The sequence below is a fragment of the Fusarium keratoplasticum genome, chromosome 1 (genome assembly GCF_025433545.1).
Source record: "Fusarium keratoplasticum isolate Fu6.1 chromosome 1, whole genome shotgun sequence".
In the NCBI taxonomy this organism is placed as follows: Eukaryota; Fungi; Ascomycota; class Sordariomycetes; order Hypocreales; family Nectriaceae; genus Fusarium; species Fusarium keratoplasticum.
In genome coordinates, this window is record NC_070529.1 from 5,703,836 (window position 1) to 5,716,754 (window position 12,919).

Genomic DNA, 12,919 nt, shown 5'->3' on the forward strand with positions numbered 1-12,919 from the left:
CAGGGGTCAGCTCCGAGGAACAAGACTCCGAGGAAGCAAGCCATAGTGCCAAGACCAGCATGGGCCAGAACACCATGTATCAAGACGATGCGAGTTCTGCGTCATGTGAATTCAGCTGGCATTGAGTCCAGGCCTTTGTAGAATGTTTGTTATTGAGACGCCATTGCTCAAGCCTCACGCCCGGACGCAGACCGAGAGCCATCCCATGTAGACATGTATCGGTTGTAAAGGGTGTAAAATCGCCTCGTCGGACTTTATCCGTTCATAGAATTGTCCACCGGTAGCATGGCATGCAATATGTTGAGATGGTAAAGGCTGTAGGCCATTGACGGTATGCTAGGCATTTCCCCTGTCGTTGTGTCAAGTTATCTCCGTATACTAGACCGGAGGGGTCGGGGTGGCTCTTATAGTCACGGACAACAGTTCGCAGTGACCCAGTCGTACGATCAGTCAATCTGGAGGTCGCCGGTCTGCCCATGATTTATCCAGGAGCTTTACTCGAATGCATCGGGACTCGGCATGCCATGATGCGGCAGTAAGGCTCGGCAGGGTGGCGTCGGGGAGATGAACGGACTTACACTAACCTCCTGAGGGGCCTTCGGGAATTCCGATAACTCGCCCTGCGACAACAACACCTCTTCCCCGTAACTCTCGGTTATGACGGCATTCCCGGGGACTAACAGGATGGGGGATCTCCATTTCATAAGAACAATTCCGGATGAACGTCACCTTAACCGATGGCATTCCCCGCGCTCCACAGGGCCATCCAGTTGGGTTTATAATTAGACATCAGTCCTTGGCTTGAGCTAAGTCCTTCCAAGGCAGCATTCAGCAACACTCACATACACAATGGCTCCAACAAAAGACTTCAACATCGCAGTGGTCGGCGGCGGCATCGCCGGCCTAACCCTCGCCATCGCTCTGCACCATCGCGGCATCCCAGTGAAATTGTACGAAAGAGCATCAAAATTTGAAGAGATTGGAGCTGGTGTATCATTCACGCCAAATGCAGTCCGGGCCATGGAGTTCTGCCACCCTGGCGTACACGAAGCTTTCGAGAAGGTCTGCACGCGCAACAGCTGGCCGTCAAAGCAGAAAGTCTGGTTCGACTTTGTCGATGGCACCAAGGATGAAGGCGCCGGATTTACCATCAACAGCAGTCTGGGGCAGAATGGCGTCCACAGGGCTCATTACCTCGACGAGTTGGCCAAGCTATTCCCAGAAGACCAAGCTGTGTTTGGCAAATGCTTAGACAGTATCACTGAGAGCGATGGAAAGGTGACAATGTCATTCGCAGACGGGACAACCGCCTCTGCTGATGCCGTTATTGGCTGTGATGGAATCAAGTCTCGTGTACGACAATTGGTCGTCGGCCTTGATCACCCTTCAGCACACCCAACGTACTCTTACAAGTACGCTTACCGAGGCATGGTGCCTATGGAAAAGGCAGTTGAAGCCGTCGGGGAGGAAAAGGCACGCAATGCCACAATCCACGTAAGTGTTGCAAGCCCTCTCATGCGCCAGCACAAAGACTAACCTCTTCAGATGGGCAAAGGTGGCCATGTCCTCACATTTCCTGTCGACCATGGCCGAAAGCTCAACATCGTAGCCTTTCGCACATCACCAACAGACTGGGAAGACTACAGCAGAACAACCAGTGTTGCAAGCCGCCAAGATGCCCTGAAGGACTTTGCCGGCTACGGGTCAGCCGTCACTGGGCTGCTAAGCTTGACTGAAGAACAACTCAAAGTTGTAAGTACTTTTATAATGCTTGTCTTGAGCATATACTTACCAGTTTATCAGTGGGCCATCTTTGACCTCGGAGACCACCCGGCCCCGACCTTCCACAAGGGTCGAGTCTGCATCGCTGGAGACGCCGCCCACGCAACATCACCCCATCACGGCGCCGGAGCAGGATTCTGCATCGAAGACAGCGCATTCCTAGCAGAGCTACTCTCCAGCGTCGACAGCTCCCGAGATCTTCCCTCCGTGTTCGAAACATTCGACGAGTGTCGCCGGGAGCGGTCACAGTGGCTTGTGCAGAGCAGCAGATGGATTGGAGACTGTTATGAGTGGCTGGCAGACGGTATTGGTAGCGACATGGCCAAGATTGAGAGTGAGATCAACGAGAGAAACGGTATTATTGCGAATTTTGACCTTGAAGGGGAGGTTGCACAGGCCAAGGGGGATCTTCAAAAGAGGTTGGATCATTGTTACAAGCTATGAGTGCCGCGCATCAGAGCAGGGGGTCCTATAAAGTTTACATAGTGAGGCAAATTGTATATTTACACAACTGAGTTCAAACTATTCATTTTGTTCCAATCTGGCATTGTCGATGCTCCGAGCCTTCACTACTGAAAATACTACTGACAAGGAACGGTCAGGTGCAATTTGATTGTCAAGTCTAACAGTGACACAACTAAACGAGCAACTATTCTCACCCGGCGAGAACAATTATGATCCAATCGAAGATCCAGTCAAAGAATTCATCCGGGAGCCCCCAATGGAGACTTCTGATGAGTGACTATACTCAGCCGCGGCTGACGAGAGGCAGTCATCATGCGGGTTCGGCCTATCAACGGCAACCTCGTACCCACGTACACGTAGCCATGCATCTCTGCATGTATCTTACAACCAATGAAACTACCTATGCCATCTGGATAAGCAATAAGGCGGTTGGTCACTCACACCTAGTTTGAGTTGCGTGCTTTTCCTCTTGAATTTCTGTCCCACAACCACGTCCTCCTCCATTATCATCCTTTCCCCAAACAATCCTGATTACCATCACCCTTGCACCGGCACTCAGCTCTCGCATTCTCCATCAAACATTCATTCACCATGGAGACAGCAGCCCCCCTTCTCTACAGACGTCTCGATCCAAGCATCTCCGAAATTCGGCTCTTGGAGGTTCCCTCAGATGGCTCCGAGGACTGGGGACTCATCACAGTCTCGCTTGACAACAACCCGAAATACTTTGCGCTCTCGTACGTCTGGGGCGAGAAGAAAAATCTCGAGAAGATTATCCTCCAGGGTCAAGACGTAGAGGTCACTCCAAACCTGGCCTCTGCCTTGTCTCGCATCCGGAGTGGGAACCTTGGAAGAAGTTCCACTCCCATTAAATATCTATGGGCAGATGCCATCTGCATCAACCAGGAAGACAACGAGGAGCGTTCGAAACAAGTCCAGCTCATGCACCACATATTCATATGCGCTGAAGCTGTCTACGCATGGGTTGGCCAGAAAGATTACTCGTTGGCGTTTCAAACCATCAAGACACTCGCCGATGAGGCGGCTCGGCATTATCCGAGTGGCCCCCTCCCTGACGACCGTGATGAACAGGACATATATGGTATCTTCGATATGCCCCCATTCAAGCTCGAGTGGCTTCAACGATACCCCAGTCTTTGTGATGAGACATCGGACGCCGAGTTTCCCTTCAAAAATGATGCATGGAACTCCGTCATGGATCTCTTTCTGGACCAATACTGGAAGCGAGTATGGATCTACCAAGAAGTCGTGCTTGCTCGTCAACTCCGTCTATTCAGCTTAGGTGGCACGACTCTAACTCGGCAAGACCTTTTTATGTTTGCACAAAGTTATACAGACCTTGAGCTCGAGTCCAAAGTTGATAAGGGTGAGGTGCAAAGGCCGGAATTTCTTTGCCAAACCGTCTGGGATGGTCTTATTCGGTTTCCGCCCCATCATGGGATCGACGCAATCCGTAATGCCAGGTACATCACAGCAAACAATGATGCCGTGAAAGCAAGGAGAGGATCTTTGGCAAAATCCCTTGTTTACCCCAGTTGGAAGGAATCAATCGCTGCGACACGGCTTGTCGCCACAGATCCAAGGGACTACATCTATGGGCTTCTGGCAATCTCTAAAATCCCTATGAAGCCAGACTACACCAAAAGCGTCACTGAAGTGTATACCGAGTTCGTCGAGCGCTGGATAGAGGCTTCCTTGGAAGCTAGGGGTAAGTCAATCATACTACTTGCACAGTCACCGATCCTACCCCTTGGCTTCTTGTCGCTCGCGGGTGTTGGGTATTTTGGATCCTCGGACGACTTTCCAAGCTGGGCTCCGAATTTCCCCCAGAATGCTCTACAGAACTCAACAAGGATCTTGCACCTTCCGGCTTTCCGGAGTCTATTTCAAGAGGATCCAAGCAGGTATCCGCATCTAGACAGAAACACTGGAAGCCTTGTCGTTGTGGGAGCTGAGATCGAACCAGTTTCCCACGTTTTCGGTTTCGTCGGTCAAGATACTCTTGCCGAGGAAACCTTTAAGATTGGAAAATATTTTCGCTACTACTCATCCCGGCATCCACACTACATCTCCGGCATCACATCTTGGCAAGCTATTGCTCGCCTACTCTTCAAGAAGGTTTCAGCAACTGTAACAAGGGCCATGGTCTGTACACTTCTTGCACTAGGTACCATGGCAAGTACTTACGGGAAAGCTCACGAACCTGACAACTTGGGCGGCTGGGATTCCTCAGACTCTTTCCTTTTTCCCAACGGTTGGGAGACCCAGCTTTACCGGCGGGCCTTCCCAGACACAGATCTAACACAACTAGGGCTCAGTGAGAATCCACTGGCAGATAAAGAGTCTCAGGCAGAAGAAATTAGTCAATATGCAGCGCTCATGTGTGAGAGGATGGTGGGTCGTTCAATTTTTGAGACTAAGAGGGGATACCTTGGACGAGGACCCCTAGATGTACGGGAAGGCGACCTACTCTGCGTGCTCAAGGACTACGACCAGCCTGTGTTACTCCGCAAACTGGGAGATCACTATACCTTTGTGGGAACCGTGTTTGTTGTTGATCTGGACCCGGAAAAGTCGATACAGGATAGCCCATCCGGTCTGGAATGGCTTAAGTTGCGATAGAGGCAACCTGTGTCTACAAATAGGAGGCTAAAGAGGGAGTTTAGGTGGTCATAACAGTCAGTCGAATGGATCATTTTAGTTATGGGCATGTGCCGAGTTTGCCATATACAGTGTTTTATGAAGGGCAAATAATTTACGGGGGCATATCTTGCATATTTTCTCTCTCTAATTATTTCACCCTGACTAGGATCCTGCATCGCTTACGGTAGTCCTTTTTCTCACCCCATCTGGCCAGCCCAGCATCATCCTCCATCAAAAAGAGACTGTCTTGCCTACTCTTCGAAACCGCTATCACGCAGACATTTGACCTTGTGCGGGACCCAGATAGTCAGGCGGCTCAGGATAATGCATATGAGAGCTACCTTTAGCTCCTTAGTGCTCGAAAGGCTGTAACAGCTGGCACCTAGGACCAGTAGTATACTAATTTCCTAGTTCTTACCTGATCCAGCTCAGTCCAGTCCCCTTGTCCACTGGCTTCAATATTAGACAGTCTGCTCCTTGGTGTTGGCCTGCTTTGCTTGAGAAGTATTCTCAATCTCGAGGCCAGATGGCTGAGCCGTGCTTTCAACAGCAGCCTTTTCCTCCAGCATATCGCCACCCTTGGCAGCATGAGAAGCACCACCAAACAGAGTATCTATCTCCTCCAGAGGGACCTGCTTCGTCTCGGGGATGAAGAAATAGACGTAAGCCGCGAGGCAGAAGTTGATGGCCATGAAGAAGAAGAGGCACTTGAGGCCCTCTCTTCGGAAAAAGGTAGGGAAAAACTGCTGGAAGATGGTGTTGGCCACGTTCTGCATCTGAGAACACATGCCCACAGCTTGTGCTCGAATGTTCATGGAAAACACCTCGGCAGTCCACATCCAAACTGTCGCTCCCCAAGAAGGCTTGTAGAAGAAGGCGAAAAGGAAGAAAAGGAAGACGATAGCGATGCCCACAGACTCTGACTTGACGTTGCCCTCGAATGTCGGTGTTTCCAAACCCACGACCGCGACGATGAGCATGCAGACTCCCATGCCCACGGCACCAACCATGAGCAGCCAGCGGCGGCCATAACGGTCAGAAGTCCACATGGCGTTGAGGGTGAAGATGATTCCAAAGGTGGCGTTGAGGGCGTTGATGAGGTTGATCTTCTTCTTGTCTGACCACACGTTCTTGTAAATGGTCGTAGAGTACGAGTTGAGAGTGCCTTGTCCAGAAAGTTGCTGACCAATGTTGAGGAGAAAGGCGAGGATGATTCGCTTTCGGACTGAGGGGTCCCGGAACAGAGCGGAATACGAGACTCCGCTGATGGCCTCCTTCTCGTACTCGATAGCACCACGAATAGCAAGCAGCTCCTCCTCAACCTCTTGCTCAGTCTCTCGAATTCTTGTCAGTGCAGCTCTGGCAGCCTCCACGTTGCCATTCTTCTGGATATGCCATCGGGGAGTCTCAGGGATCCAGAGGACAGAAAGGCAGACAATGGCAGGGACGAGAATCTGGAAGATGACAACCATCTTCCAATCCCACTGGCCCATATTCTCACGGTTGTTGGAACACGCATAGTTGATCCAGTAAGCAATGAAGGACCCAACTGAGTAGTTCATCTGCCAGATCGTCATGACCTTTCCTCGAATGTTGGCCGGAGCAACTTCTCCGATGTAGACAGGTGCCGCAGTAAGAGCGAGACCCTGACCAATGCCAATGAGAACGCGGCCAGCAATAAAGACTCCAATCTTGTGGTGTGGAGTAAAGGTCTGCATAAAAGTCGCTATTATGGTGATGAAGCAGCCGATGAACATGCCCCAGCGACGTCCCATGTAGTCTGCGAGCGGACCGCCCATGAAGAAGCCAGAGATGATGGCTCCGATTGTGTAGCTTGTGTTGACTTGAAAGCAGACTGTTAGCTATGTAATCTCCAGACGTCGCCAGCGGTTTGGGGCGTGAACTTACTCAACCCAAGCATATAAGTATCCTCCACCGGGTCCATGTCAACCCACTCGAACCAGTTATCTGAACCCTGGAGAGAGTTGAAAACTGAAGCATCGTACCCTATGCGCCATGCTCAGTATGAATCTTGACGAGACGCAGAAGGATAAATGCTCTTACCGTAAAGCACCATGCAAAGTGCCGCCACCATGGCACAATACCTAATTTCCCGAGTCAGCCATCGTCATTTAGAAGCCGTCAAGCTATGGCCCACCAGTTGTACAGCTTTTTCGAAGCCATCTTTGATTAGAAGCTCACTTGTCCGTCCTCTGCAGCAAAGGGAGATCTCCTGATCAGTGCAGATGAGAAAAAAAAAAGAATGGGGAGAACCCTGAGAAGTCGAGATTGATAAGACCACTTTGAAAAGTGGACAAAGCCCATTAAGCATGGACCCTTTTATCCACAGATCTGCGACTTCGCTAGCAGAGTCCAGGCTCGGGTCGACGGCTCTCGCAGGGGGGGTACATGAGCCAAGGTCAGCCACCAATGGTGTTTAGACAGAGGAGCTCCGATGTCGTTCAACATGACGCCCAATACGACATTTGAGGACTCGGACCCCAGTCATGGCTCCTCTTGGCGCGCGGAATGCCTTTGCCGGCGGGTCTTGGTTTTACTGGCACGGGAATTACCCGGGCTGCAGGCTGCCCAGATCGGCTCATTCTCTTCATCTCGAGATCCTCCATCAATCAGTCAATAAGCATAATTGATTCCCCCGCACAAAGATCACATGCAACCTTAAGGTTAAGATGGTGATAATCAGTCAAGTTTAGCCTGAATCCTTCCATATTACCTTGCTGTTGTCCAGCCAGGCCTGCTTATGCCACGAATCATGGACATCTTCCGAGTTACAAACCGGCAATGATACTCACCTTGGCCTCGGATGTAAGCGAGTTTCGCAGACTATTGGTGGAACAACTCTACTGAGTTTTGCCCAGCCGCGCGTTGGGGGATCGACACTGGACGCGGGGAAGCTTGAAGCTCCTCATTAAGCACCTGGGGAATACGGGGATGGCATGGAGATGGGCCGACTTTGTGGAGGAGAGTGGGACTGCCGAGAGATTGTGTTTCTGATAATGTTATCGGCTGAAGTCAGACCGTGTTCGACGGGGGAAACTATCCCGAAGGTCACCAACGAGCGTGCTATTATAAGAGCTTGGGACGTTTACGCAAACAGCTCGGTGAAGAACTGTACCGAAAGCCAAGATCATCTGACCCGTCACAAGAAATTATACTTGATATGCTGCTGAGACCTACAATCGTGCTCGCCTTTCTGGCGTTGGCCGAACTCATCGACGCTGGCCACGCCCCAAAGCGTCCCCACTACGAGCCAACTCCCCTCCAACCATACAAGGCGTTCCCAACCTCATCCCCTCGCAGAAAGACGTGCTTTGTCAAGCCTGGCAAGAAGGGCGGTGACGATGCATCCAAGATCTTGCGTGCCTTTAAGAAGTGCAACAACGGTGGTACTGTAGTCCTTGACCAGGAGTACACCATCTGCACTCAGCTGGACTTGAGGTTCCTCAAGCATGTTGATATTGCTTTGACTGGAACTGTCAGATTCTGTGACGACGTTGAACGTTGGCTTCCCAGGACTTTTCAGTTTCCATTCCAAGATGGCTCTTCATGGTGGCTGTTCGGTGGTGAGGACATCAACCTCTATGGAGCTGGCACAGGAACCATCGACGGCAACGGCCAGGCTTGGTACGATGCCCATGCCGCAGACAGCAAAGTCAAACGTCCGCTTCTTTTTGTAACAGACGGTTGGAAGGGAGGCTCCATCACTGGTCTCAAGCTTCGGCAGTCTCCCAATGTGAGTTGATTTTTTACCTTTACAAGATGATGTACTAATGTTTGGCCAGTGGCACAACCTCATCGCCAATAGCTCAGACATTCTCATCTCCGACATTGATATTTTCTCACGTTCAACATCAAAGAATTTTGCCAAAAACCTCGACGGCTGGGATACCTATAGATCAGACAACATCGTCATCCAGAATTCCTACATTGACCACGATGATGATTGCGTATCATTCAAGCCCAACAGCACCAACATCATCATCCAAGGGCTTGTTTGCAACTCATCTCACGGTATCTCTGTAGGCTCTCTTGGACAGTACCCAGGAGTTTTTGACAATATCGAGAACCTGTACATCTACAACATTTCTATGAGCAACGCAACAGACGGTGCTCGTCTCAAAGTCTGGCCCGGTGCTGATGTCCAGAAGCCCGAAGGATGGATTGGTGGTGGTGGTGAAGGCCGTGTACGAAACGTCACTTACGAGCGTTTCTTCAACGACAACAACGACGGCGCAATCAAGATTGACCAATGTTACGGTGCCGTAAGCGCCGCTGAATGCGAAGCCGATCCATCAAAGGTGATTCTCACAGATATTTTGTTCAAGGACTTTTGGGGCACAGTATCAAAGAAGAATGACCCTGTAGTCGGATCTCTCATCTGCAGTTCTGAAGATGTAAGTTTCTGTTCTCACACTCACCTGTACATGCACTAATCAAGCTAGTCCTGCGACAATATCCGGGCTGAGAATGTCACGGTCACACCTCCTAGTGGCAAGGATGCCAAGTGGGCATGTCGGAACATGGACGAGGAGTTGCTGGACTTGAATGGAGTTGGCTGTGTAGATGCTTAGAAAGGGGTATTCATTTGTTCATCCTCAGAGGTACGAACTACTTGTAGGTAGGGATTTCACATTACACGTCAGAACAAAGCATATTCAAAGAAAAATCAATAAAGAAACTATTCTAGACTAGTGATATCAATACGTTCTCAACCATTCATTCTTCTTTTTCAATTACGTCTCGGTCGTTCATAAGGTCAAAGAACACGCAAAGAGACACACGGCAGCATTAAAACCCAATGCTGCCCAACCATTCATGACTTACCGAACTCTTTGGGAAAGCCAACGCAAGCTTAACGATCTCACAGCTCTTCAGACACGATCAGTTTCGCCAGCGGCTCCACTGGTACCTCCTCCTCCTCCTCAGTCTCAACCTCCTCCCCGCTTTCAAACTTTGCCTCGTTCTTGCAAGAGTCCCCGATGGCTGCAATGTGTTCCTGTGTGCGCGTCACCCTAACAAGCCGCTTAGGAAGATCTCTGGCAAGGACATTAGGGGGGTTGAAAGTCCCCACTCTTGCAAATCTGGCGATTCTTCGTCGCCCAATGATGAGGAGGGAGGCCGAGTTGAACGATCGCACTCGCTCCGACTCGCGACCATCAAGATGCTGGATAAGCTCAGCCTTGAGGTCCGTCAGTGTTGCCCCAGGGCGCAGGTCAACGTAGCGTTCGCTAACCTTCTTCTTGGCAGCATCGACGAAGGAAAACCAGAAATCTTGTCGTGTGAATCTGGGTTTAATATGGAGAAAGACCGGGGCGCCCTCGCGTCGCTCTAGGGGGGTTTCCTCCGCGCTTCTAGGCTCATGCTGAGTTCGCGAGAATGTCCCTACCTGGATGGTCTCGCCTTTGAACCCCCTCGGGGGGAAGTCGGCGAGGTTGCTAATCTCGATGCTTGTGTTCCAGTCGTTGCTGAAAACAAGCGACATCAAGTTGTCAAAATCGGCACGGGTGACTGCCACTCGTTCTCCGGTCCGCACATCAACTTCAGCCTGCACCAGATCGAGGAGCGCAGTTTTCTCAGCTGCTGTGAGGTCACTAGGCGAGTAAATGACCTTCCTTGCACGACGGCGCGGAACGGCATCTGTGTCTTGGGAAAAGTCCAGCGCAGGGGCTTGAGCGTCTTCCGACATCTTGCGGGATGTCTGTGATGAGTGTATGTGATAAGTCAGGTCGTATATCTCACTTGGGAGGGTGACAGGTCTTGCTTGATCAGAAGAAGGCAGGTTGTCAACTCGTCAGAGTAAGCGTGTGGTGTGGAAATAGCTGGAACAGAGACGAAACCATCTCACCTTATATATGCTTATGGTGCTGCCCTCCTGGGGTTTCTGTTCAAGCATTGCGCTCTTCAAGTCAGGTAAGTGATATCGGGCATAATCATGGTCTCCTGTGTCACGTAGAGTGAGAAGTATTGGGATCGATAGATCAGTTAGGAACAAGCCTGGACGAGAATACGGCTTGTATATTTGCCCTCTCACGACTCGCTCAAATTAGGCAAGAGATACTAGATATAACTATGGTCTTCTATGTCATGGTGTCCACAGTATTGCAGTTGAGAGATCAGCCAAAAACAATATCTGGACAAGAACAACGCGTGTGTGTTCGCTCACCGATCACTCGTTCATGTTCGCACAAACAGTGCTCAAGAAATTGGCAATGATATTCCTTGAGAGGTGACAGGGATTTCATATGCCAAAGACCCACAACGTTTCATAATCCTTTGTGAGTTTCGACTCTAGCCTTCCAACATGCAACTTTCGTAAAAGAGTCGAGGATACCTCCTCCGTCTCCGATATCTCCATCCAAATTACAGCTTAGTGATGGATCCCAATGGGGACGGTATAATCATTCTAGCAGAGCTGTCTGCTGTAGAACGTGGCCAGGAAACAGAAATCTTGTAGTCGGTGTTGAAGCTGATTACGAAACTCAACGGGGCTCCAGTCAGCTACCCAAGGAGCCAAAGTCCAGCCTTGTGGAGCTATCAACGCCACACAATCCGCTGGCATTAGACATGAACTCAAAGATTCAATCGGCATTGAAGTCTGGTTTGGATACGCTGACAGCAAAAAGCAATGCAGTCTGACAGCGCTGGGCGCGGAACGTGCAGTCTACAAGGGATTTAGGCGCGACTATTAGCCTTTATACAACGCCACTGTAGGCTGAATCAATGGCTTGACTAGTTCTGTTGTAACGCCATGGTGCTCTGTGGCGTCCTTGGCTTCAATTCGGCCAACTGCCCCGGACTGTACCGCCTTTCATACCGTTGGGCTAGGTCCGACATTACGAACCGACCATTCGTCCTTGTATGTGGAAGACGTCGGTCTAAGCTTTTACGTTTCGTTTCTTTACGCGTCTGTTGATCTGTATCTCGTTACTGCAACGTCTACGGCTGAATCGTCAACGACATCTCTTCCACCACAGTTGCCTCCACCGCAACAAGCGAGGCACCCCCTGCGTACACTGGGTTGGCTATCAACTCTGGCTTCGGAGACAAGCTCAACAGCGGGTACGGCAGCGCTCCTTAGACCCTAAACCGCTTCACTTTTAAGGAAAACGTGAAGCTCACCGCTTCTGGTAGGCATTACCCTGTCTGCAATCACATTTGCGCCAAGCACTCTTCTGACCATACCATCCCGTCCTGCAGCAAGGGCTACATCGGCACACAAGGCGTTTTCTCAATCACCCAGTCCATAAAGGGATTGGTCACGGCAAGGTGCTACATCACACCGGCCAAGTACGCCATGGCACACCGCATCGACTTCAATGGGGGCACCTGCAATCGTCTTCACCCTTGGCCTCAACGGGGCTCCCTACGGCCCGACAATCCACGGGCCTGCCCCGGCCTTCAAGTACCTGTCGTGCTCGGCCTTTCAGATACATTCCTAGTTGGTCTTCCGTTGGACAAATCTTGTCTTTCAGTGGCAGTGCCCTTTTCTCTTGTATTAATTACTGCATCACGCTATAATCGCTATAAGTCACCGGAGTTCAAGCAGATCATTCGTTGAATGTGATGATACACAAACAGTCTTGAAGTGGAGCGCACCATGTTGCCAGACGTGTGATATCCATCATGCAATCTTGATCGTCTGGCTGGGCGTTGCATACATCAAGACACCAGCGAATATTTTCATGTAGGCTAACCTAAACATGATGTCAATAGTCTACTGTGCACCCATGCTTAGTTTGGATTCTGCCTGCTACACAGAATGGGTTTCAAGATGCTTAGACTCTTACAAGATGAGCCTTGTTCGAGGCAGATTTTGTCTGGTATCTCGTGTTTGACGCCTAGTTTCAGCATGATCTACTACAAATTGATGCAATACCACTAGTTGACACAAGGAGGCAGCCAAAGCAACCATGCATTGATCTACTGTAGCTTGAGAATTAAATCCTACTTCAATCAAGGTTATTTGCCCCATGACAGTAGAAGGATT

At 50.4% G+C, this 12,919-nt stretch overlaps 3 protein-coding genes and 1 pseudogene across 4 annotated transcripts, besides 1 other annotated feature; 3 read left to right on the top strand and 1 right to left on the bottom strand.

The window, feature by feature from the left end:
• Window positions 1-849: 849 nt before the first annotated feature.
• NCS57_00170900 (FAD-binding-3 domain-containing protein) lies at window positions 850-2,226 on the top strand (the record flags this gene model as incomplete). Its single annotated transcript, XM_053051765.1, has 3 exons — window positions 850-1,494; window positions 1,546-1,752; window positions 1,804-2,226. 3 exons carry the CDS (start codon window positions 850-852, stop codon window positions 2,224-2,226), a joined length of 1,275 nt encoding a protein of 424 aa, XP_052920280.1.
• A 612-nt stretch (window positions 2,227-2,838) lies between these two features.
• On the top strand, window positions 2,839-4,890 carry NCS57_00171000 (HET domain-containing protein; the record flags this gene model as incomplete). The annotated part of the gene is made up of 1 exon (XM_053051766.1): window positions 2,839-4,890. One exon carries the CDS (start codon window positions 2,839-2,841, stop codon window positions 4,888-4,890), a length of 2,052 nt encoding a protein of 683 aa, XP_052920281.1.
• A 482-nt stretch (window positions 4,891-5,372) lies between these two features.
• NCS57_00171100 (MFS domain-containing protein) lies at window positions 5,373-7,095 on the bottom strand (the record flags this gene model as incomplete). The annotated part of the gene is made up of 4 exons (XM_053051767.1): window positions 5,373-6,754; window positions 6,820-6,918; window positions 6,976-7,016; window positions 7,070-7,095. The coding sequence occupies 4 exons, from the start codon at window positions 7,093-7,095 to the stop codon at window positions 5,373-5,375; spliced, it is 1,548 nt and encodes a 515-aa protein (XP_052920282.1).
• Window positions 7,096-8,080: 985 nt separating this feature from the next.
• NCS57_00171200 lies at window positions 8,081-9,503 on the top strand (annotated as a pseudogene). The gene is made up of 3 exons: window positions 8,081-8,665; window positions 8,715-9,326; window positions 9,375-9,503.
• Window positions 8,081-9,503: a sequence feature.
• Window positions 9,504-12,919: the final 3,416 nt, after the last annotated feature.